The sequence below is a fragment of the Pleurodeles waltl genome, chromosome 5 (genome assembly GCF_031143425.1).
Source record: "Pleurodeles waltl isolate 20211129_DDA chromosome 5, aPleWal1.hap1.20221129, whole genome shotgun sequence".
Taxonomy (NCBI): Eukaryota; Metazoa; Chordata; class Amphibia; order Caudata; family Salamandridae; genus Pleurodeles; species Pleurodeles waltl.
This window is the reverse complement of record NC_090444.1, coordinates 1,308,543,731-1,308,569,868: the sequence shown is the minus strand read 5'-3', so window position 1 is coordinate 1,308,569,868 and position 26,138 is coordinate 1,308,543,731. Positions and strand designations below refer to the sequence as shown.

The window sequence follows — 26,138 nt, the reverse complement described above, 5'->3', positions numbered from 1 at the left end:
GCCATATTAGTAGTTGTGTTTTGACTTCCACCTATTTATAGGCGGAAGTCTGACTTCATCAGCCTGGCCGACGGAGTTGAAGGGGCAGTTGCGTCACTGTAATATGGCTTGGCAGAGTCCTGCTGGTGTGGTGGTGCTGGCGGCACAAAACCGTCAGTACCCATCCTCTCCCGGATGACCAGCTCATGGGAAAAGGTAAGTTGATCGTCCGAAAGGGGGGGAGGTGTTGGGTGCATCTGTGTGGTGTGTGCATGTATGAGTGCGAATGTGGGTGTATGAGTGCGTGTTTGTGAGCGAGCGAGTAGGGGTGTCTGGATGTATGAGTGTGGTTGCTGGTGTGTGTCTGCATGTATGCGGAGGGGAGGGGGTGTCGGGGTGCAAGTGAGTAGGTGTGTGTATTAGGATGCATGCGAGTTGGGGTGCATGTGTGGAAGTCTGCGAGTGACTGGGGGTGTGTGTGTGTGAATGTATGCAGAAGTGTGTGTATGTGAATGTATGCGGAGGGGTGTGTATGTGAATGTATGCAGAGGGGGTTGGGGGTGTGAATGTTTGCGGAGGGGGGTGCGTATGTGTGAATGGGGGTGTGTATGTCAGTGTGAGCGGGTGGGGTGTTAGAATGGATGAGTACAGTGGGGGGTGTTTGGAAGTGTGTTGACAGGTGGGATATTGTTTTGAGGTGTATGGATGGGTCTGCATGTGTGTGGATGTGTGGGGGTGTGTGTGCCGGTGACAGGAATGGGTATTCCTGTTGCCGGGTGCATAACTGCCAGGGTTTTCGTGGTGGGGTGAGCGCCACAGAAAGCCTGGCGGTCTGCAGCCCTGTAATCCGGCCGATAGGCAGAGGCCTGCCGCCGGGCTGGAGGAGCTCACCGATGGCCGCGTCGGTCCAAGCGCACCAGCAGGCCAGGCAGTGTTGCGGCAGTTTGGCTTCAGCCAAACCCCACAACTTGCAATGCGGTGGTCTTTACCACTGGGTCCGCGGCGGTAAAACCGCCACAGCAAGGCTGGCGGTCTGATGACCGCCATCCTCGTAATGAGGCCCTTTGTTTGCAAAGGAAGATGGAGTATGCCATGTAATTAATGTCCAGCAGTGTTGTACGTTTGTGGCTTTTAACGACATGAAATTGATTATATAAACCATATAACTAATATTGCGAGTGTAGTTAAACCTTTGGAGAGACTGGTGTGTGAGAAACAGCTGGTTCATGGTTTATTAGTATGGTAAAGGGATTTGGAAAAATTGGTGAATGGTTTGGTGATGTAGGCAATGTCTTACTAAAAATAAAGCTAACACCATTGATAATACTAACATTGAGTATAATTGGTCTGGTTCAAATTTGCATAAAAATGATGATAACCAGAAAAACAAAGACATGAACTATCAAACCTGATGACCTAAAAGCCAGAGTTTATGATAAAATGAAGGCCATTGAGAAAACAAAATCAAAGAAGCTCAGAATGTATGATGAAGTGTAGCATAGCGTAGAGTAGTTTGTTAATGATTCAGAAATCATCAGAGCGGGCATTTTTAGTTAAAACAAAAAAAAAAATACTTCATTTGAATGTGTTTTAGTTAGCATAACCAGGCTTCAGTTGACATAACTAACCTGCATTGCATTTCTTTTGTATGGACAGAAAAAAGAATGTGCTTTTTAATTTACATTAATGATTTTTCTATGTGATTGTTTCTTTTCTGCGTCCTTCCATATCAGCAAATGAGCAAAATCGTATTCATTTTATGATACTGTTTGTGTTGAGCTCCAATGTATTAATGTGTGTTCTTGAGAATGACGCCATGTGCAGAATGTTACTCTATTTGCTCAAAGTTCCTCAAAATCAAGGCTGTTTACTCAAGCCTACTCTGACCAGTTGTACTGTCTATCGATTTTCTTTGTTGCACAAATGCCATGTTATTTCCTTCATTTCCTACATACTCCTCATTATAATTATGCATAACAAAAAGCATTTCTAAATGTTTACTATTTGATGTATCATATGTTCCTGAAAAAGTATTGGTTCATGTGTAAGTAACTTTATTAGTACAACCATATAAAGCCAGATCTCACTATCCCGAGAGTGTAGATTCAAATGCCAGAAACCTATAAAAGGTCCCGTTTCTGGGATGTGTACTAATCTTTTCCTGCTTTGAGAAGTGTGCAGATTCTATGCTGGCCTATCTATTGATTTATATTAGACTTTTTACTTACTTTCATGAAGGCAGTCTCCACATCAGTCTGTCTATACTTAGACCTTTTTAGTTTTCTTAAACTGAACAGGCTGAATGTCTTTCTGTGTACTGATTTATTCTTAGACTAGCAGAAAGTCAAATAAAGAGTGTTGATTTATACTTAGACTTTCTTTGCTTTTGAACGAGCAGATTTATGCTACTCGTTTTCCTGAACTAAACTTTAGCTATTTACCTGTTTTGGAGATATACTTTATGTTGAATCTTACTGCATATGCTTAATTTGATGCTTTATTGAGGCTGATTTCATTTTGGTTAACTACTTTTTCCTTCTGTAATGCGTCTTAAATCTGAATCAATCTTTATGGTTTTGACTTTGAAACTTGTCCTGTGAAAGTTTCCTTTATTTGCACAGGGCCATCCTCTTATGAGACACATGGCTGCTCTCCTGCAGAAGATGTCAAACATAGAAACAAAAACAAGAAGAAATTAGAGTGACTGAGGGAGAGGATGAGTTTATGGACTAGTTGTTGAGCAAAGTGAGACCACTTCTGTACAACAATGCTCATGTGCAAGAGATAGGAGCAAGACAACAGGGTATGAGGAGAGACAAGGTGGATGCCCGTTCGTCTTTACTGTCGTAAGGCACAGTAATGCTTATTACAGAGATATCAAATACTATCCCTACCAAAGGTAACCCAATGTATTAACCCTGATCCATCCCAAACGAAATTAACCTAAAAAGGGAGTCATTCTTAAAAGCAAGCATTAATAGACAAAAGGTAGTGTTTTCTTAGTCCTAGAAGATCTCTGCGCATGTTTAGTGTTGTCTTAACATTTATATGATGAGGCGTGGTACCAGCTGCCGCAATGCACTAGGCCCCCAGAGGCATCAATGCCCAAGCTCTCACTAACTTCAGCGATGCTGATGCCATCGTGGGAGTCCCTGCCATGAGTGAGTAGACAGTCTGGTGCCAGTGGCAATGGGTGACTGTATTAGAATCATGATGTAACAGCAAAGAACTCAGGTCCATAGAAGAACCTGATTTAATTTAATGAATGATCATTGCAAATGAACCCAGAGGCTCTAGCTACTAAATTGGAATAACTTCAGAAATAAATGTAATCTTTAATTGATGACATTAGAGAGAATCTTTAGTAATATCGTTTTTACTGCTAGTGACTTGTGAACTAACAAAATGATTAAGGCTCCCACAATGTTGCTGTGATGGAATGATAGGGGAGGGACCCCTTAGCAAGAAAGCCTCTCAATAATCGTAGTCATCATTTTGTCTTATTGGCATATGAGATATTGGGGTAAAAATGATTATTCCTTCCTCTAGTTAGTACTTTCTTGTAAACATTGTGCATTTGTGGTTATTGTGTCCTTGGTTTCCTCAAGTTCCACGTTTGTAATGTCTTGGATTTGGCCAGTACCCAAGAAACAGAATTATATCTCACTGCTTTTGGTTTGAACTTTAATAGATCTAGAGAGTCAAACACTGTAGACCTTCAGCCAAGTTTAAGTTCTTTTGAAAATTTGGCGGAATACATTCCTGTTGCATTTCGGTAAATGAGAAGAAGTGGGTACAAATGTTTTTTTGTTTTTTTTTGTAACATACGCACATCATAATGATCAGACCGACTGACTTGGTCAAGATATGAACATGAAATCAAAACTGCAGTGAAAAACACTAGGTTGTGGGCGAGTCCTGCTTATTGTGTGGGACAAGTAGCTGCTTATTCTAAATCTAATACATTAAAAGCGGAAACAGTGAGAGAACTTTCTGAAGTAGCAAGCACAAGATGCTGAAAACCAGAGATTAAAATCACAATACAGAACCACAGGCACAGACTCCAGTCGTACTTGGGATGCTGACAACCGTACATCAAAAGTAAATTAATTATCTAGCCCCAGAGGGCAGCAGTGACTACATTAATGGTCAACAAATATGATTGAAACACAAGATCTCTGAGAGTTTTCATCCCAATGCAAATTCATTCAAAAGGCTATGACAGAAAAAGGGGATTTTGGTACCAAGCACAGGAAAAAAGTAAGCAGGGGTGAAACAGAAAAGCTGAGAACGGAATGTAAAATGGCAGACTGATTAGCCAGGCAATTCTTCTGATCAACGTGATGGATATTGTTTTTCATTATTGGTTAGTGGTTCACAAATTCATTTATGGACCAAAGAATAAGTTCTGCAGTATGAATTATGTTCTATCTGATATGACTTCAACCCTGTTATTCCTTGTTTGAGGAGATATTTTTTTCAACTAGATTACCTCTAATGCAGGATTGTGCAAAATTGAAATTTACGTCTGCAAATTTCAGCAGATTATGGGCAAAACATCATGAAATTTTAGTAATTTTTTTTTAAATGTAAAAAGTCATAAATAATTATTAAACACTTTCAGCCTTGTGGCCTTTTGTGCATGAAACCATGTGAATAGTAAAGAATTGCAATTTGAAATAAGAGCACAATCCAACAGCCAATCGGGTGGAGTAAAAACAGGTCCAGTTTGCCCCCTACCTTGGTGCCTATGATATGTCTAATTTATTGGTTGGATAGGTCACTGTTCAGCTGTAGACATTTGGTATTGTTGGCCTTGGTTTTCTATGCAGAACCAGAACTTTCTTGCAAGAATCAGACAACTCTCCAAATCTGATCTTTCGTATGAATGTCAAGGTGATGCACCACTTAGTACCTTATTCCTTGAAGATTGGTCACATTTCTCTGCTTCCGATATGCGTATGTAAACATTGCTCTGCAGAAGGAGGTGTGATATTCATTCACTGTAATACCTGCAACTCATGCAATTCATGAATGTACCTTCTGCAGTTAATGTGCCAATGTTTTGTATACTGGCTGATTACATGAACTTGCCAACAATGTCAGTACTCTTCCATTTTTTGATATCTTCAAAAATATCTTGCCGGAGAATTATAATACAGGGGCACTTTTCTGTCTTTTTTATTTTTTTTCGGTATAACATTTTGCTAGAAAAACACTTCCAGTCGACTTACTGGAGTAGGAGACTTTTCTTTGTAAATGGTGAACTTAATAAATGCCATACTTGAAATAAACATTAAAAATTTAGCAATGTAATGAAATTAGGAATTTTGAAGTTGAGCTAGCAAATTATAATTTTGCACACAACAAAAAGGTGTTATCTTAGAAATGTCTCTTTTCTAATCTTAATTTCGGTTCCAATACTGCAGTTGCCATACCTTGGCATCACACCGTCCTGTTGTTTTATATGGCAGTCTTGTTATTGATGCTTTTGATATTTACTAAGTTATTCAATTACTTGGTTTTTGTTCTCAACCTAGCCTTTCCGGAGACAAAAAAAAGTCAGTTACTGAAATTCTGCCTGCTACGTAGATCGAAGGTCACATGAAAGCTTGCTTTGTTTGAAATTACTGACCCAGGACCTTTGCACTGTATCACAGTATTACTCTTTAAAAACTTTAGCACGCTCTTCTGTCTAGACTTTTAAAAGAACTTTGCAGAATAGCAAGGTAGCATTTTTCTTCTGGAATTGTTCGGGTATCTCCATCTGTATTAATATGGACCTTTCAAAGGGCAAGACATATCTACCAAAACAAGTAATTTGTTATATATTTCTGAGAGGCAATGTTGGGGTTTCTCAGACATGACATGATAAATTGCACTGAACAATTACCTATAAACGAATTTTATTTGCATTACAGGTTTGAAGGAGACTCCAGCTGGCCAATGGGTTTACGTCAGCGACACCCACGTGCAGACTGTTTCTGAATCCCGAGTACTAAATTCACAGGCATACCTGCTTTTCTATGAGAGATTGCAATAGTGACAGCTTAATTTAAACAAAAAGTGGGCATGTAAAAAAGCAATTTGCTGCTTTTATTCTTTGAAAATCAGCTTTTGGTGACACAAGTGAGTAAATTTACTTCTGTTGATGCTTTCCCTGTTAAATGACTGCATTCTCTTATTTAAATGATACATTTTGTGGCAGCATTCAGAGTGCTTGGTTTTTAAAAACTGGAAACAGAATGAAGTGACACATTTTGTCTCACTTGAAATGTTAAACTGGAGGTGGCATGCTTGTACACGCAGTTTTGCCGTGGCTCACTTAGTGGCAGTATTTTTTTAAACCACATGTTTCTTTTAATTTAATTTTCCAACAAATGTACTATAGATTAGCAAAAAGCAAAACAAAATTATATTTTAGAAACAGAGCTAAATTTATTTTGTATGTCGTCTTGAAGTTTACAAATGCCAGGTGGTGAAATTTATTGATATATGTGATATAATCAATCAGCAATTACCACACAATTCTTATGATTACATGCTTAGTGCATGGATGTATAGTAATACATAAGATAATATTTGCAGATTGTGTAATTTTCTAAAATGATCAAAAGATATGCAGTTGAATGACTTTACAATTTGCAATAAAAGCCACAGAGTTAAATATCTAACTCCTGTCTGCTCTGGTCTCCCTTTTATTACGTTGTATATTTCTTTTTCTCTTGTCTTGTGCCTAGCAGCCACCTGTTCCACTACGATTATTTTTTTAGGTAGTTCACAAGTTTGTTCTATTTAGTTGGTGTTTTCAAACTTACTTATATTTAGAACAAGGAAGCATGCTCATCATAGTCTAACTGGAATTCTCTCTCATTGGAATTTTTATTGGTCAAAAGATAGTACCGCAAAGGAGATGTCAGGTTGACAGCTCCATCACATTTTATTGCTCTATTGCCAATGCCTTGGTAAAGTTGTTGACATTAGCTTGTTTTCTGATGACATAAAATGCATTGGCTAATGTGATATCAGCATATTTTAACATGTACTCCCAACAATCAAGGTCAGAAATAGTTACATTTAATGTTTCCATCCCAGCTAGCTGAAGGAAAACTGCATTTTAGCTAGTAGTGTTGAATTGCTAGTTTTCTTTTTTTAGATGATACGTACAGTAGGTGTTTGGACAAAATATTGAATTAAAAATATTGCAATACATAAATAACGTATCATGCATATCGTGCAATAGTGGTTAGGAATATCGTAGGTAGGAATATGGTTTTTAGTATTTTCAATATCGTTGCAAAAAATTGTTTTTAAACTATCTTATATAATATTGTTTTCATGGGTTAGATGTCATTTTTTGTACTATTTAATTAGTGGTGTATGTTAATTTTAATGTCAATATTTAGTGTTATGTTTTCCATTTTGAAAAACAAATACTTTTTTATCACATTTATTAATTTATTAAGTAATATCTATGTTAACAAGAGCTGGATATTGGGTTTTTAGGTGCAAAGGCTGGGAAGATTATTCAAATATTGGAATCATAATTTGTTTGTAAATTTGTTTTTAATACATTAAAATTTATTTAAATATTATAATTTTTTTTTTTTTGTATATAATTTGTCATTTCTGTTTTATTTGTTATGTATGTTTATACTAAATGCGTTATTTAATTCTTATAATGTTTATACATTTTCTATGTATAATTTAATATTTTTGGTACTTTTTAATTTTGTATTTTATATTCATTTTATATTATGTTTTACAAATAAACTATTTAAATTTAATGTATTTATTTGGTAATTTATAATTTCTTGTCGTTTTTTTCAAATATATCCAAAATTGTATTTGTCAAATAAAATAACATTATGTTTTAATTGTAACAATTAATAGTCATTTAAAGTTTTAATTAAATTATTCATATCATTTTTAATTTATTTATATAAATTTGATATAATTTATTTGTTATTTTTAAACTTATTTGTTTATATGCTTATTTAGGTTACTATTTATTAAATACAATATTTGTGTATTTTAGAATTTCATACATGTATTATCATTATTTTCATATTTAAAATATATAACTATTAATGTGTTTAGTCATTTTATTAGCTTGTTAATATGTTATCTTATGTAGTAGATGTATTTCTTTAATTTATGATACCTATTACCATTACAAAACATTATTTACATATTTATAATTGTTCTTAGTTTAAATGTTTTAATATTTTTCCTTTTAATTATACTAAAATGATTTATTAGGTAGGAGTTGGTAATAGATAGGAGTGGGTAAAGTTAATTTCGCCCCTTTACTGTTAAACACCTTTTCTAAAATGGCTTACATTGGAGTGGAAATAGTAAATGCCACTCCTTTAGTGTCCGATACCACTATGAAATGGTTTAGATTGTAATGGGAATAATAAATCTTACCCCTTTCGTGTCCAACACTTTCCCCTAACCAGTTTAAATCAAAGTGAGAATAGTAAATGTCACCCCCTTTAGTGTCCAACATCTTCCACTAAATGGCTTAGACTGGAGAGGGAATAGTAAACCTTAATACTTTACTGTCCAGCACCTTCCCGTCAGTGGTTTAGATTGGAGCAGGAATAGTAAATGCCACCCATTTAGTGCCCAACACCTTCCCCTATGTGGCTTAAATTGGAGTGGGAATACTAATTGTAACTGCTTTAGTGTCTATCACCTTCCCCAGAATGGTTTAGATTGGAGCAGAAATAGTAAATGTCATCCCCATAGTGTCTAACATAGTTGCCTAAATGGTTGGTTTCATTTGATTTTATTTGTCATTTTGAGCTCTGAGGTTGAGGATTTGTTTGTTTTTTAACTAGTTAATAAACATGTTATTTTTATGTATTAGTCTTTTTTGCTATTTTATTTGTAGGATTTGACTGATGTAAACAATTTGTTAAATATTTAGGTAAAAATATATATATATTTTTTTAAAGACTTTATTTATGACTTATAGAATAACAACACATAAAACTGCACTGTTCATAGGATACACAGCAGCACCACAGCTTTATTTTCCAAATCAGCAATCCTGAGGTCTGCATCACAATTTCAGCAGAGTCTCCGGTGATACAGAAGTGCAACCCATACATAAAGCAATAGATCGAACTAACCAATGCAGCTGCGAGAACAATTGCCGCTAGACAAGCAATACATGGGCCACGGAGCGATATATCTCATGTACCATATGCGCAATAATGTGGAGCACATTTCAGACAAACCAGCGTGCAATACTGTAATTGAGCTAACGTAGTACATCCGAGTCAGGAGGGAAACTGTAGACATGAGCTGGACCCGCCCCGCGAACAGAACATACCATGGGGGAACCATCAACACCTCCGCACCCCGCAGACAGACTCTACCATGCAGGCAGAAGAAGAGACGGTCATCCACTCCCCAGTGATAGTCACTTGGCGGAAGGGGGAAGAGGGGTGCGGGCAGTGGGGGGAGGACCCCATCCCCAATTATCGCTGAACATTCAAACAGTCTACTCACACGTTGCAAGCCTTGAATGGCATCATCCAGTCTCAGCAAATAGAAGCCCCTTCCGAGTAGTCCCCTGCAATCTCCACAGAGTCCCCCAATAGGGTATCAATCATATCTCTCCAGGTCCAGCTCAGCATGCCCATCCATATGTACTTTTCAATGCTGACACTCCTCCACAGTCGTCCACTCAATGAGATCCACCAACCAAGCATCATGTAGGGGGGGGGGATGGGCTCGCCCAGTGTATCGCAGTGCGCAGCTTGACGAGGATGAGCCCCAATTGTGCAAATCTGTAAGTCATTTTACAACCTTTTTTGGGGCGAGGAATTAAACCCAGTAGGCAGTGTTTCCTAGTCACCCCTACGTTAATCGCTGACACTTTTCTCAGTGTCCGCACTATTTGGAGCCAAAAGGGTTGAATCACGCTGCATACCCATGTCATATGGTCAAAATTAGCCGAAGCTCCACCACAGCGAGCACACCTATCTGGGCGTGTTGGAAATATTCTATGGAGGCGGTGCGGTGTCAAGTAAGCCCGGTGGATGTAATAAAAGTGTATCAGTTTAAATCTCGTATTACTAGTGGCATCCCGTACTAAGGAACAAGTTCTAGACCAGTGGTTCTCACCCTTGTGACTTGTGTGGACCCCACACTTTATAATTCCTGGAACTTGGGGACCCCCACTGAATCATTATTGGAAACCGGGGACTCCTACTGAGTCATTACTGAAAGTTGAGGACCTAATCTGTCTATAATATTTAATTGTCTAAGCAGTCGCGGACCCCTTGAGGAGGCTTTCCGGACCCCCAGGGGTCCCCGGACCACAGGTTGGGAACCAATGTTCTAGACCATTCACCAACCGTATGCGGACCATCCAGATCAGCATCCCAACTATCTCTAGCCCGTTAGGCTTATCTGTCTGTCTTGTTTTAAAGCCCTGTAGAGCCGGAAAATTAGACTGCGCACAGGACCAGGGTCAATGAGGGTCGCTGCAAGGCGGGATTCAGTCGGTTCAGTAGGAAAAGAGGTCCAAACCTCACATGCCATCTGCGAGAGGCTTGCGTATTGCAGAAACTGACCTTGGTCAACTCCAAAAAGGGACTTTGCTTTTTGCCAAGTAATAAACATATTATTTTGGTAGAGATCACCAGCACAACCGCCGTCTCGCCACTTCCCGAAGTCCATTGTTGCTGCAGCATTGGCGAAGGGGCGCAGCCACCACAGCCGAAGCAAGCGCGCATATAGCGCTTTACGCAACACCTTCACAACAGCCTGCTGCCACACCTGCGACACCTACGCAACCAGGAAGGGGATCCCCGGTGGCAACCTAGATCCACTCATCAACAAGCACGGTAAACGTGACAGACACCAGAGACAGAAGCAACTTATCGAGCTGCCGAAAAATAAGTTATGGCATTTCACATAACGAGTTCTGTAACATGTACAGGCATCTCGGGAGGAGAATCATCTTGCAGAGTGCAACTCTGCCCATAACTGACCGAGGCACGGAGGCCATTTATCACATAGCCCGTATTTAAGGCATATTGTAGTTGGGGGGGAGTGTGTCACCCGCATGCCCAGATACTAAAACAACTCCGTCTCCCACTCCAGATCCATCCGTGGCAACTCGGATGCAGCCACTGCCGACACCCCGCATAGGGCACACTATCGTCTTCCGTCGGTTTATTCGGAGTCCCGATACCCTGCCAAAATCATCCATCAGCGTCAATAAGAGAGGGACTGAGCTCTCCGGGTCTGTAACATACACCAGGGTATCATCAGCATACAGTGATATAGTGTGTGTCGTTGCCCCAACCTGTATGCCCCAATTCCGCAGGCGTGTTCGCAGCTGTATAGCTAGGGGTTTCATGGCTAGAGCGGGGATAGGGGGGGTCTGCACCCCGCTCAGACTAACTGATGCAGGCTAGATTGCCACCGGCGGGGTGGTCCCCCACCTCCAAGACCGCAGGGCAGCGCTCTGCGACTCCTCCAGCACCGGGCTATTGGCCGACCGACACGGCGGCCACCATGTTGAGGTCAGGTGATCCCCACAGGGCCCAGCAGCACGGCCCGACTCCAGCACGATCCCCACCTCTTGTGCCGCACCCCTTCCACCAAACCCCTGTGGCTAGTTTGAGGGGTCTGCAGAACCTCGGGAAGGCAGGATGATGCAGGATCTTGGACACGAGGCCGCCAGCACTCTACTAGTGCATCCGAGCAACCGTCTTGCCGGCCACGTCCCCCAGGTAAAATTATTTTAATTATACTGATGTGCACATTGGTTAGTATTTTTAGAATAACGCTTTTGCTATTGATTCTGAGTTGACATTGGCTTAGTTTTAATAAGTTATCTGCTAGAGCAAATATAATAATGAGTTTCTCATTGTTAAAGTTGTAATGTAGGTGTAATTCTTTTTTTATTATTTGTGGTGGTTAAGTGTTTGGGAATGTGGACATCTCGGTGTTTTCTTGGGGCAGAAGGAGTATCACTAGTGGCTTTTTTAGTTTGTGCTACTAGCCTGTGTGAGAGAGTAATTGTTTCCCTTTCTCTGACGTATCTCGTTCTTTCTGTCATTATGTCTGAAAATAGTTTAATCATATATCTAATTAAATAATAATAATTTTACCTACTTTACTTTTATAGTGTACATACAAACTTATGGGTATTGTTTTCTATTTTATACTTGCATATGTTTTCTTGATGGTAATTGCAGTCCTTTTTCTCTGTTTTCCGTTGGTGTTATAATCTGGATCAGGTGGCTTCTTTTCAGTTGAGGAAAAAAAGTTGTTTTAGTTTTATTTTTAAACATGGGCTGGGGAATTTACTCTTAGCGTTTAAGGTTGACTTGATATTTAGAACTGTTTTTAATTTACTTACTTTTTATGTGCCTTTTTCCAGGTATTTGATTGCTGGAGGTTTGTAATTTGTTGATGGTGTAGTAATTTTTCAGTAGTTTCTAAAGTTTATGTCATAAAAATAGTATTTGGTTAGTTATTTATAATTTAACATTTTTAATTCAGTTAGTTTTAAGTTTAAGTAAATGTACTACTTATTTTGTTTTAGGTGATTGTATGTATTCTTCCACTGCTGTTTTTTGATATGTTGTGACAAATCCAGCAGAGTATTGTCGTTTTGCAGTTTTCGTAGTTTTTGGTGTAGTAAGTGATCACCTTTTCTGTCCCTTTCATATTGTTAGTTTAATTGGTTATAAAGTTTAAAGGTTAACTTGCTTTTCAATTGTGAATATTAGTTAGTTTTGATTTTTTTCTCCAGTTATTGCCTTTTACGATGAACACTAATTGGTGCTAGAATATATATGTTGAGTTTATATTTGTTTTTTTGGTTAACATAAAAACTATTATATTGTTTTGTAATCAGATGCCATTATTTTTGTGATATTAATGTTGTCGATAATGCGTTATGCTATATATTTGACAAGTTGTATGTGTATTTATTTAAAGGTGACAATATTTTTGTTTCCCCTATTTGTGTTCTCAATATAACTAAAAATAGAGATTTTTAATGGCGATATTTTGGTTATCAGTATTTGTGTTTTTATTTAGTTCAGGGAGGTTATATTTTTGAGAACATTTATTTTTGTACATCAATATTGTTACCATCGATATTATATCATTGATCAGTGCAATAATTCTAGGCATGAAACGAAGCAAAAGTAAAACCAGATATACTACAAACGATGAGTCTGGCTACCTCTTTGTTCTGGCAGGTTTGCAAGAAACTCCAACTTACCTTTCTTTGGAAAAGGGTGTGGAGATTGTATATCATCACTCTCAAGCTGGAACTTGGCTCATGGGAAGCAGATTGCTTATACAGACCGGCTGGGTTTTAGACATGAGCACAGAGCCGGCTGGCTTTTAGACATGAGCACAGAGGGGGTTATTCTAACTTTGGAGGAGTGTTAATCCGTCCCAAAAGTGACGGTAAAGTGACGGATATACCACCAGCCGTATTACGAGTTCCATAGGATATAATGGACTCGTAATACGGCTGGTGGTAAATCCGTCACTTTTCCGTCACTTTTGGGACGGATTAACACCTCCTCCAAAGTTAGAATAACCCCCAGAGTGTCTTGACATTGAATTTGCTTCAAAGTGGGGTGACAGTGTGACCCTGAAGGTAAAAGCATCCACATCAACCCAGGCTATATTGGAGACCCCATATACATCAGTATTTTAGGGGATAGCGAATGTTGTGGTAAAAAAGGAATATTTGCGGTCCCAAACCCCAAAATTTGTGGTAAATCTGCAGTAGGCAGAAAATGTGCCTGTCACAAAAAGTACCGCTCCTTATGTTGTCTGTCACTTCTGGAGACTCTGCCAGGTATCAATCTGTAGCCTGGCAAAGTGTTGAGGAGCACGGTGTCCCGAAATAGGAAGGTGTCTGGTGTCAGAGAATGCAGATTTAAGTTTTGAAACTCTGCTGTAGCTAGCATCTGACAACTCCCATTCCAAAGTAGCACGGGGAAGCAGGTGGCCCAGTGGCATCTGAGACTCAGGGTGCGGGTGAGGGTGCCTGGTGTTGGAGGCAGGGTAGATTGGAGGGTTTCGGGCACACAATGTATGGTGGTGAGGAGGCACATGAGGTGGAGGGAGGTGTACAGGAGTCAATAGGCAGTGGAGGGTAGTGGGGTATTGGAGGCACTGGGAGGTGTGTCCCCCAATTCACATGGCAGTGGGTAGGCAGGGAGTCTGGGGAGACCGGGGGAATTGCAAGGAGCCGGGCCATTGCCTGCCAGCATAAGAGGAGGACCCTGTGTATTTGGAGGCTGTTAACAGGTAGATGGCAGAGGAGCTTAACACCCCTGCTATCAGCTGGCTTTTTGCCTGTTCTCCTTTTATTGGGGTCAGCGGCAGTGCAGAGCCAATAAAAGGATTAGCCTAATTTTTTTACAAAAAGGGCCATTTTTGGTAGCACATTTGTAAAATACTGCAGGATGTGTACACAAATTGCTGATTTTGTGATTTTCCTTTTTGCAAAACGCAAAATTGTGATGTCCTATGGGTCTGACTGGGCATTGGGTATAAGTCCACACTGTAGTCCTCCTACAAGACTCGGTAATTTATATTTTATTTGCGAGTAAGAATTGATGAGAACCATGTCAGACAAGGCGCATATGTCAAGCAGGATCAAAGCTGTGGGTCTGCCTTCATCCAAAGCGATATGAAGGTGCTCAGAGACAGCAAGGAGTGCAGATTCTATGCTATGTGCAGGTTAGAAGGCATTTTGAGATGTGTACAAGATGCAGTTATCCTCTGGAAAGCAGGTTAGGTTTCCATTGACGTAACGCTCCACAACCTTTGCAAGAAAGGGTAGGAGGAAAATGGGATGGACGTTTTCAGGCTTGGAGGCATCTAAAGATGGTTTCTTAAGAAGCGGTATTAATCTAGCATGCTTTCATGGGCCAGGTACAGAGGTGGTGGGCAGAGAAAGATTGACCACTTCTAAGATGAAAGGTAGAAGCAGGTCCTGGATTTTAATAAAAATGTCCGTTTTGAGTGGCTCACCAGGAGAGACAGATTTCACTTGGCTGCCAAGGAGTACGAAAGCCAGGCAGGCATAATGGGGAAAGCAAGCTAAGCAAGGCCGCCAAAGCATCGTCCACTACCAGCATCCCTGCCTCAGACCTTGCCGCAAGGTTGACCGGGGGAAACCACAAGTAAATGTCCTCAATCTTATTCGACAAGTAGTCTGATAATTAGTCACAGTGTGCGCTAGAGGCTACGATCTGATCAGGTGAGAGCACTGGTTTTGTGAGGCTATTCACCAGGCTGAAGGACTTGTTATCTCTCTGGCAGAGATAACCTTGGCATATGCCTACAGATACCACAACTCAAGTCCAAGAAAGAAGGAAAACTGAAAGGGCAGAGACTGATAATCGGAGGAGAAAAGGAGTGACCAAACTGATTGTGAAAGGAGGTAGGATTACTGCATAGAAAAGTGTTCTGACTTTGAGCACCCCACCATTTGGATTCACACCTGAAGACTCAAGTCAAGAAAAAGAAAGTGCCTGAATTAGTCACTAAGAAGCAACGAAATGGCCCAGGAAAGGAACCTGCTTCTGTTCAGTGGGACATAGGTGGTGGCACGTCTAGATAGCATAACCAAAGTCAAAATAGTCGGTCACAATTTCCAGGAGCTTCTGGCCACAGCACCAACTCATAAATGCATCCAAGTTGAGAGTGAGACTTCAAAGGCCATGTAAATGCCCATGCCCAGTTATATGAAATGAAGTTGCAATTAGAGGGTGACATATTGCACACTATTAAAACGTTCTTCTAGTAATACTTATCGAAGGCATTGACTTACTCCTAGCTAGAGGATGTCTGGTGTCCATTCTTAAAGTGAGATGTACTTTGCACAGACAATAGTTGAGGTGTTTTTTTACAGTGCTGAGACCATTTTAAGATACATATATACAGATTGACAGTCTCTCAAATAAGCCCCTGCATTAATAATCAAACGTGGTGGGATAAAGTATCAACTCCCTTTAGTGTTGCTTACAGGACAATGCTAGCATGTCCCACATATTTAGCTTTTGCCCTGATTTATGTTATTCCTAGGATGCTACTTGTAAAACCATATCCAAAATCAATCTTATGAGTACCCAAGAACCCAACGTGATATTGCTTCAATACCAGTAAAGGAGATCCCATTAGTACTTCATTTATTGCCGCATGAGAATTTTGGAATTATAAAACAATGGCTTCTTTTAGAACCCTTTTTTTGTAAGCTCATGATGGACTGTGGGACTCGACAGATAATGTATGAAGCAGGCTACCTTTAACAAAAAGGTGCTAGAAGCCATCAATCTGAAAAGAGCTTCTGTGATTGAATTGCCCTCTTCTCCTCATATTGAATAAACTGTCTTTGTCTGCAGTCCATCCTGCCCACATGTATGTTTATTTAAGAACGTTCTTGTATATTTTTCTTTTTTCGTCCTTCTCTACTTCTGTAGTGATCACTGCGTTTTCACTAAAATAATATTCTTTGTAGTGTTTGTTATGGATTGTATGAATACAATCTCCAATAAAAAAAGCTTATCCCTATGTGTCCTGCGCATGGTAGTAGAGAGGAAAGTAAGATGAGAGATTCTTAACACTCCCATCTGTGCTTCTGTAACTCGTGTCAAAAAACCTACAAATTGAGAATGGGGGCGGTCCTCAACTATGATCTGTGTACATGGACGAAGTTAGCATAGTCTCTTCTAACATGGTGATGGGATCTCCATCCTCCTTCAACTCCAGCGCTGGCAAGGACTCCTGAAACTTCCCAGTAGCTAATTTCGTCCATGCTGCTCCAGATCGTTCCACCTGTGGGCATTGAACCTGATCGAATTTATCTGCAGTAAAAGACCCAACTTTTGCAAAACATACAACAGTTTGTATCAATTTGAAACCGAAGTAACCTGACATTGGTTATGTACATATAGCAGTTTTGAAGGGAGAGGTCCTGCTGAACTTTTCCGCAATACGGTCTATACATTACCTGTCTGCCAGTGAGTCTTGCAAGTTTCTTTTGGAGCAAACTTGCTGTACTGCTTCTTTTTGTTTTCTTTTTTAGTTACTGGAAAAGTAGCGAATATGTTAATATATCACACCCCAAAAATAAATAGATTAAACATTAATTATAATTGTGGTAAAAGGAAATGTGATTATGTATCTGTCTGCCGTATTGTTTATTAAGATAGCCTATCCCTCTCCACCCCCGGACAGGAACTTACACTCATGGCCCCTGCCGTTATAACATGTAGCTTTAATATACATGACCGCCCTTGATTGCAGGGACCGCTTGGAATACAATTTGTGTGCAAGTATTAGCCTCACAATTGATGACCCAGCAAAAGCTACATATTGGCTCAAGAGCAAGGAACTGACTCTGTGAGGCATCCCAGCAAAGTTCTACATGGGTCAGTAGAGTATCATGCCCACAAATTTGGATCATCTTAAAACTCAAAACACATTAAATATCCAAGTCTAATAACGACCATTCAACATATATCCTGCTGCTTAATGCTGTCGGGCGTTGTGCAGTTTGTTTGGATTATTTGTTTGATAATTTATTTAGGCGCTGGTGCATTTCAGAATTCATTTGATCCAGTTGTGCTTCTGTAAAGTCCACGTGAGTGTCCTGCACCCACATTGCATGGATTTTTCACGATCCTGAATTTAGCAGTCCTCAACTGCTCATGGTTGCAAGCAATAATGACCCTTATTGCCATGCCGCTAGAAAGTCAGATCATACGGCGGAATTAGTGTCATTAAACAAAGCTAAAAAGAGATGTTACCACTGTAAAGGGCAGCCTAACTCCTCATGAATGATATAAGATTAACTTAAGCCCCATAACTTCAGAGCGTTTGTAAACTTTGTTTTAGTTTTGCATGTTAACTTGTAATTACCAATTGTACACAGAAAATGAAGATACCTGCATTATGGAACACAGTTTAATTCCTTCTCAGGGCGAGTCTCTGAAGCCATTGTTCATATTTCTGACAGAAGAGCCTTTGGTATTAAAAAATATAATCTGTCTAAGATGGTGGGTATTTTTAAATTTAGGGGTGAAACCAAATGACCTGCAAGAGGTGGTAATTCAATCAATCAATCAATCAATCATAGCATTTATAAAGCGCGCTATGTACCCGTCAGGGTTTCGAGGCGCTGGGGGGGGGGGGGGGAGCGCTGCTGATTTAGCGGTCGAAGAGCCAGGTCTTGAGGAGCCTTCTGAATGCGAGGAGGTCCTGGGTCTGGCAAAGAGATGTGGGGAGAGAGTTCCAGGTCTTGGCGGCGAGGAAGGAGAAGGATCTGCCGCCGGATGTCTTGCGCTGGATTCGGGGTACGAGGGCGAGGTTGGCGGATCGGAGTTGACGTGTTGGAGTGTAGAAGTTAAGTCTGGTGTTGAGGTAGGAGGGTCCGGTGTTGTGAAGTGCCTTGTGAGCGTGGGTCAGGAGTTTAAAGGTGATCCTCTTGTCTACCGGGAGCCAGTGGAGTTCCTTTAGGTGAGGGGAGATGTGACTTCGGCGGGGTATGTCGAGGATCAGTCGGGCGGAGGCATTTTGGATACGTTGGAGTCGTTTGATGTCTTTGGTTGGGATGCCTGTGTAGAGTGCGTTGCCGTAGTCAAGTCTGCTGCTGACGAGGGCTTGGGTCACCGTCTTTCTGGTTTCTGTTGGAATCCACTTGAAGATTCTGCGGAGCATTCGAAGGGTGTTGAAACAGGAGGAGGAGACGGCGCTGACCTGTTTGGACATGGTGAGGTCGGAGTCCAGGATGAAGCCGAGGTTTCTTGCGTGGCTGGCAGGGGTGGGCGGGGGTCCGAGGACGGAGGGCCACCATGAGTCGTTCCAGGCCGAGGGAGTGCGCCCGAGGATGAGGACTTCCGTCTTGTCGGAGTTGAGTTTCAGGCGACTGTTGTTCATCCAATCGGCGATGGATTTTAGTCCCTCATGGAGGTTTGTTTTGGCGGTGAGCGGATCTTTGGTCAGGGAGAGGACGAGCTGGGTGTCGTCGGCGTAGGAGATGATGCTGAGATGATGTTGGCGGGCCAGTTGAGCGAGGGGGGCCATGTAGACGTTGAACAACGTAGGGCTGAGGGAGGATCCTTGGGGGACGCCGCAGATGAGGTTGGTGGCTTTGGAGCGGAAAGGGGAGAGACGGACTCTCTGCGTTCTGTCGGAGAGGAAGGATGAGATCCAGTGGAGGGCTTTATCTTGGATGCCGGCTTCCTGGAGGCGGGTCAGTAGGGTGCGGTGGCAGACGGTGTCAAAGGCGGCTGATAGGTCGAGGAGGATGAGGGCTGAGGTTTCGCCGTTGTCCATTTGATGGTTGATGTCATCTGTGGCGGCGAGGAGAGCAGTCTCAGTGCTGTGGTTTCGTCTGAATCCGGATTGTGAGGGGTCCAGGATGGAATTGTCTTCGAGGAAGTGGGTGAGCTGAGTGTTGACGATCTTCTCGATGACTTTCGCTGGAAAAGGGAGGAGAGAGATCGGACAGAAGTTTTTGAGATCGTTGGGGTCGGCCTTGGGTTTTTTGAGGAGGGGTTGGATTTCTGCGTGTTTCCAGCTGTCCGGGAAGGTGGCAGAAGTGAAGGAGAGGTTGATGATCTTGCGGAGTTCGGGGGCGATGGTGGCGTTGGCTGAGTTGAAAACATGATGTGGGCAGGGGTCCGTGGGGGAGCCTGAGTGGATGGTGTTCATGGTTGTTATGGTTTCTGCCTCGTCCACGTGGGTCCAGGCGGTGAGGCGGCAGTCGCGGGAGGAGACGTCGGGGGTGGGGTCTGGCGGTGGACCGGTGTTGAAGCTGTCGTGGATGGTAGCGATTTTCTGGTGGAAGAAGGTGGAGAGGTCGTCGCAGAGTTTCTGGGAGGGCGGGTTGTCGTTGGAGTTGGCTTTTGGATTGGAGAGTTCCTTCACGATGCCGAAGAGTTCTTTGCAGTCGTGGGCGTTGTTGTTGATGCGTTCGGTGAAGTGGGCGCGTTTGGCGATGCGGATCCGTTGGTGGTGTTCGCGGTTGGCGTTTTTGAGGGCGGCGAGGTTGTCGGGTGTGCGTTCTTGGATCCATTTCTTTTTGAGCTTCTGGCAGATGCTTTTGGAGGTGGTTAGATCGTCTGTGAACCAGGCTGGTTTTTTCTTTCCTTGGATGGCGGTGGGTTTCTTGAGAGGGGCAAGGGTGTTGGCGCAGTCGAGGATCCATTGATGGAGGTTGATGGCGGCTGTGCTCGGGTCGGTTGCGTCGGGTGGAAGGTTGTTGATGAGGGTGCTGGTCAGTTGGTCTTGGGTGACTTTGCCCCAGCGGCGGTGGGGAGGTAGCTGGGTGCGGTGTTGCTCTGTGGTTTTCTTATAGGTGAAATGGACGCAGTGATGGTCGGTCCAGTGGAGTTCGGAGGTGTGGCTGAAGGAAATGTGGTTGCTTGAGGTGAAGAGGGGGTCATGGGTGTGTCTGGCGATGTGGGTGGGCGTGTTGACTAGCTGGCGGAGTCCAAGGTTGAGGAGGTTGGAGGTCAGTGATGCGGTGTTGACGTCGTTGGCATTTTCCAGATGGTAGTTCAGATCTCCCAGGAGGATGTAATCCGGGGAGGCGAGGGCGTGGGTGCTTGCAAGGTCGGCGATGGTGTCGCTGAAGGGGGCTCTTGGTCCTGGAGGGCGGTAAATGAGGGTTCCTCTGAGGGTCGTGTTGGGGTCCGTGTGGATCTGGAAGTGGAGGTGTTCGGCTGTCCTGAGGGTGTCGTCCGAGTGGGTGTGGATTTTGAGGGTAGCTTTGTGAGCGATGGCTATTCCGCCGCCGATTCCGTTGGTTCGATCTCTTCTGGTGATTTTGTAGCCGTCCGGTATGGCGATGGCGATGTTTAGGAAAGCCAACCATTGTCTTATCAAGGATGCCGAAGCTAAATAATCCTCAACATTTGGCAGAGTCCAGTCACGTCTTTTAAATTAGTAAAGAATTTAAAATAAGCCAATGAGGGAGACTTTCTGTCTGTCCATGTAAATGAAGTGATTAACCGAATCAGTTTGTTGGGGAGCATTTTTTTCAGAAAAACAACAGGAGGTGCGAAAAGGAAAATGCTCGGGCATAGGGCGACCATTTTCACAAAATAATGACATGCACCTAAATAAAGGGTGTTATGCCCCAACTTTGAAATCCTAATTTAGAAAGTAATTAATCACTTCAAGTCTGTGTTTTACCCTTATTCCTAAATATCGTTTTATGGTGACTAGTTTCGACCCCAGAGTTTCCAAGAACCCCCCTTTGCCTGTGCAGAAGAGTTCCCATCCTTCCTTCACTGCTGTAATTTTGACTGAAATATCCATGCCTTGCGATATTCAAATGAGAAAAGATATATCAGTAAGCCCATAACTTTGTTGGAATAATTTAATTGCCTCCTGCATCCCCCACCATCACTTGAAAGTGTGTCCTGCTGGGTAAATGTAACAGTAAATCTACCATAAGGGTTTGGAATAAAACCTAGCTGGTTCCAGCCAATGTTCCCTCTGTTTTACCCAGTGTGCGGCAATAGACTGCTTATGGGCGCATTTTTCTTGCTGTGAACGCAGCAGCACTTTGAGGTTACTTTTATGTGATGATTGCATAGAATAGTATTACATTATACATTTTAAAGCATATTTTTAAACTATGTCATGTAAAAGCAAAATACTTTTAATACTGTTCTCAAGGGGAGCTCTTAAAATCATTCAAACTCTTCATTTATTTTTCTCAGAAGCATCATTCCTCTGAAGTAGCAAAGCATTTACTTATAAAGATTCGCCTATTTATCAGAAGCACCGCTAAACAAGAAGATGGTAAATGAAAAATTACACCTATCTAAAACAATGAAATTGCAGCACCAATATTGACACAGGGAACTCATGCAGAAGAAGAAACATCACCCATTGTACTGTTTGTGAAAGGAGATATACAAGCCTTGATAAAGATATAGAAACATCCATCAGAGTACAATCAGCAGGAAAATATGCCCATCAATACTGCAGCGTGAATTTCTCTGTGTCTGCTACAACGATTAATGAAATGTTTCTGCGGCATAGTATTTACACCGTGTCCATCTTTATTGTGCCACAGAATGCCTGCCCAACAATTAATGTACCACAGAAAGCCTGTCCTTAATTTACTGCATCTACAGACTTAAAAGCCGGGACGGCTCCTTTGCAATGGAAAAGGAGCATTGCTCCACTGGCTAAGATCCAGAAGCTGAAAAATAAAACAATAGTTTGTTTTATTTTTCAGCGGCTGGCTCAGCTGAGCCATCATGTGGACGGAGAGGCAGGGCTGGTCCATGAGAGGGGGAGGAGGGGAAGTGGATTCAACGCACTAAGTGCTCATGTTAGTTTGGCCAGCCATCTTAGGCCGGGTTGGAGAAACTGCACAGACTCCTGCATAGTGTCTGAGCGCCAGAACAAGCCGTTCTGACCAATCCGGGTGCTGCTCTCATGCTAGGTATAGCTTGAGAGCCGCACCAGGATTGCGTGGGGGAGCCTGTGCTGGTGTCCCAGGGTATTCTGGGACACCATCAGAAAAGGAGTGCGAGGCGGCCGGTGGCGTTGGGAAAGGTACTTTTTAAAATATTACTATTATTATTATTATTATTGTTTTTTATTGCCCTACTGGCCCTTCCCCTTGAGATTTGTGGTGGCCGCTGCTGCTTAAAAGCTGTGAAATGTGCTATAAGTTTTAGGTGTCACTCTTATATATGTGACACAATCTGGTTCCTAGGTAACAGAATACCTATTGCTTACTGTGTCATACAATTATTGTCCTAGCTGTCGTTCTCCTTATCTGCTTCTCGATGCCTCCTATTGTCTATGCTCATTCTCTTTCCATTCCAAAATGAGTCAATTAACATATCTCCCTCCTCATATTCACTCTCTCAGACCTGTCCTTTTTTACTCTCAAGCTTCAATGCTAAATTACAATTTGTTCACAACCTGTCACCCACTCTCTCTCTTTCGCTCATGCATTTGTTAGAATCTAACCAGTCCCTCTAACAGCCACTTCCTCACTCACCTTGACTCGCATGCTTTGTTTCTCAGACATTCTCTTAACTCCCTCAATATTTATTTCTTTGTTTTTAACTTTCTGTTGTGTCACTGTTCATGATGGCTCTAGCTGCCATTATCTCACTAACCTAATTACTTCCACTTTCCTTTGCTCTCTCTCATTCATACTCACACCCAACGGTTTAGGTAATCACTCTCACACTTGAGTTTACAGTTTACTTAATCTCACACTTCTACTGTTTGCTGAATTTTATTATGCAGATGTCAGAAACGTTCATACAAACGAAGCAGGAACTGGCACTAAACATTTAAGGTAATGTGGCATAGTAGTTGTAACTTTAAGTGATATACAAGGAGTATATTTTACTGTGTCCACAGCTTTGATGCAATGCCACCTTTCAGAGCCTGTTTTCCAAACACGAGGTACTCAAGAAATTCCCAGTATCATCTTCACATAACAGTGTAAACAGGTAACATAGGTAGGCGGTTTGGACATGTTTGCGTGGCCAAGTGAATCACCAGTGTACGTAGGGAACTGTTAACCCTCCAGTAGAACTGGATGCTGCTTTTAGATGCTGAAAATGGACACAATAAATGAGACTGTTCTATTTTTAACCCGGCTCTTATTCCATTTGTGTCCCCATCGAGTTGTCCTGTGGTGTTCCAGGCTGTAAAGGGATCAACCTACATTTAGGAGAACCAAGGATGGATTCGCTAGTGGACGAGACCACAGGTGCTTTGCTCTGCAGAGGGATTCAAGAGGTGTAAAAAGCATGGTAAACTGCTGGGAGCCACTTCAAGACTAAAAGTGTGAATAGAGAGAAAAGCAACAGAAAGAATCATTTATTTTCTTAGCTCTGACAAATATGTCTGCTTTTTAGCTTTTGTTTGTTTAATTCTGCTTTTCTAGGAGCCTGCAAAGATCTCTTCCCTTGTTCAATGTGTCATTGCCCAGAAGAAGCTTGTGTAATGCGCACCCTTCATGGCCTTTTGTGCACTGATAAAGCTTTCTCTTACCCACAGTTTAGGGGGGGACATATGTTCCAGCATATGTCCGTCTGAAGGTTGGGAATAGCCTTTTATTGAGCAGGAACAATTTACAATTGTAAGCTTTAGACATTCATAGGATCAACCCCCTCCATTCGTGTCTTGGGTCACCTTTTTGGCCCTGATTTCTCTGTGTTTCCTATAACTTACAACTCTCAGAACTGGGAACAAAGCATAGGAAAACTGCTTTCTACATTCAGCCTCAAGCATCAATTGAGTAAGCTCCATTCAGAACAAAATGTTTACCTGCCTCAAAATAACCTCTACCTTCAATTCATTAAAGAGTGATAAAAATGCCTGAGACTTGCATATCTCCTGAAACCTATTTACATGAATCCACATAATTTTATAGCACCTGTTTCCCTTTTCTGTTACATTCCATGTTCCTGTTGCTGCAGATTTGTTAAATTTCAACTTATTTTCACTTAACTTTTTTCTTTTTTCCGTTTTAAATGCACCCAAGCTCTGCTAACTCACTCCCTTCCCTGGGGGTCCCAGGACGAGCAACCCTAGCAAGTCAAGAACTAATGACATGAACGCAAATATTTATTCACACTTTAGTGGGATCCTGAGACACAAGTAGGGACAGAGTTACCCAATCTATACTCAAGGAAGAAACTAACAGTGCAAATCAGTGTTCTAGATCACCAAACCACCCAACAGCAAATAATTAAAAGAAATAGAAGAAAGAAAATCTTTTTTTTACAGCAAATATCATACATACATAATAGGATCTTGACCCAATCTTATTTCCAGTTCATCTCAGTCCACGCACGGATTGACTTTATCTGATAGAGACTTCTAGTTGGAGATTCCTTACCTTAGAATTTCCCCAGGCGTCAGACTGGATCCGGGGATTTTTCTTTGAGCAATATCCTTGCGCGTTAGTAGGTGCCGTTGGTCGACTCCGCGGGCATTGTTGGCGTCGTAGTCGCCGTGATGACGTCAGGAGTAATACATAGACGCCGCCCTCGCGCAGTGACATCAGTTTCTTTTAATGACTTTTCACGCCAATGCGCACAGCCGCTAAGAACACCAAGATTGGTGCGCCAGAGCTAAGGACCTGAAAGGGGGAATCCCTGTCCCTAGAAATCAGTTCGCAAGAGGGGAGGATGTGTGGGTGGTAAGGAATCTGAAACTAGAATATGTCTCTACTAGATATGTCATTACCGAAGGTAAGTAACTTGTACATCTGATAGAGACTTCTAGTTGCAGATTCCTTACCTTAGAATAGATACCCAAGCAATGCCATCCTCGGTGATGGGCTGCGAACCAAGATCATACTAGGAAGTCCTGCAGGACCGAACGATTCAAGTAGCCGTCCTGACGGACCTGACTGTCCAGACAGTAGTGCTTAGAAAACGTGTGCAGCAACGCCCACGTAGCTGCCTGGCAGATATCCTGGACAGGAATGCCACGTGCTAACGCAGTGGAAGCAGCAGTTGCTCTGGTGGAATGAGCACGCAAGCCCTCAGGAGGTTGCTTCTTGGCCAGAGAATCTGAGACAGAAAATCAGCTGCCCCCTTCTTACCACACGTTTTGTGACACTGGTTTCAGCAGCAGTTTAGCAGTGGTGATCTCATCTGCACTACAGCTGTTTTACTTCATGTTGTCTAAGTTGTTTAACGACCAAATTTCAAGATCTTTGTTGATCTGTTGGGACCACCACTTAGGAGTTGTGGGGTCCAGTTCTAAACTCAACCAAGATCCTTATTGCCTTCCTGCAGCTGGGACTCCGCCTTGTACTCTTGTTCTGTTTTCTCTCTTCATCAGGGATAGCCCATGGCTAATAATTTACCTTTTCCAATATTTAAGATGTAAAGCTATCTTATCTAAGTGAAGATGTGGGTGCATTTTACACAGTCACAGAAGATTGGTCATCGTAGGTTTCCCAGAAACACAAACATCCCTCCTGATTCAGCCAATTGCACAGTACCATTACTTGATTACGGAGTCAACAGTCCCGACCATTTCATTAGCTTCATGATGAAGATGAACACTACTCTGCCTTTCCTTGGGTCCTAGGTAAACATACACTATGGGTGGTGAAAGAACCTTCCCAACAGTTACTAACA

General features: G+C 42.0%; 1 protein-coding gene across 5 annotated transcripts in view; it reads left to right on the top strand.

The window, feature by feature from the left end:
• The window catches only part of USP45 (ubiquitin specific peptidase 45), an 883,181-nt gene extending 876,528 nt beyond the window's left edge, over window positions 1-6,653 (top strand). For all 5 annotated transcript variants that reach the window (XM_069235543.1, XM_069235541.1, XM_069235545.1 and 2 more), the window contains one exon: window positions 5,901-6,653. In XM_069235543.1, coding sequence (XP_069091644.1) covers window positions 5,901-6,022 — 122 coding nt within the window. In that variant the 3' untranslated portion in view covers window positions 6,023-6,653. The remainder of the gene's footprint in view (window positions 1-5,900) is intronic.
• Window positions 6,654-26,138: the final 19,485 nt, after the last annotated feature.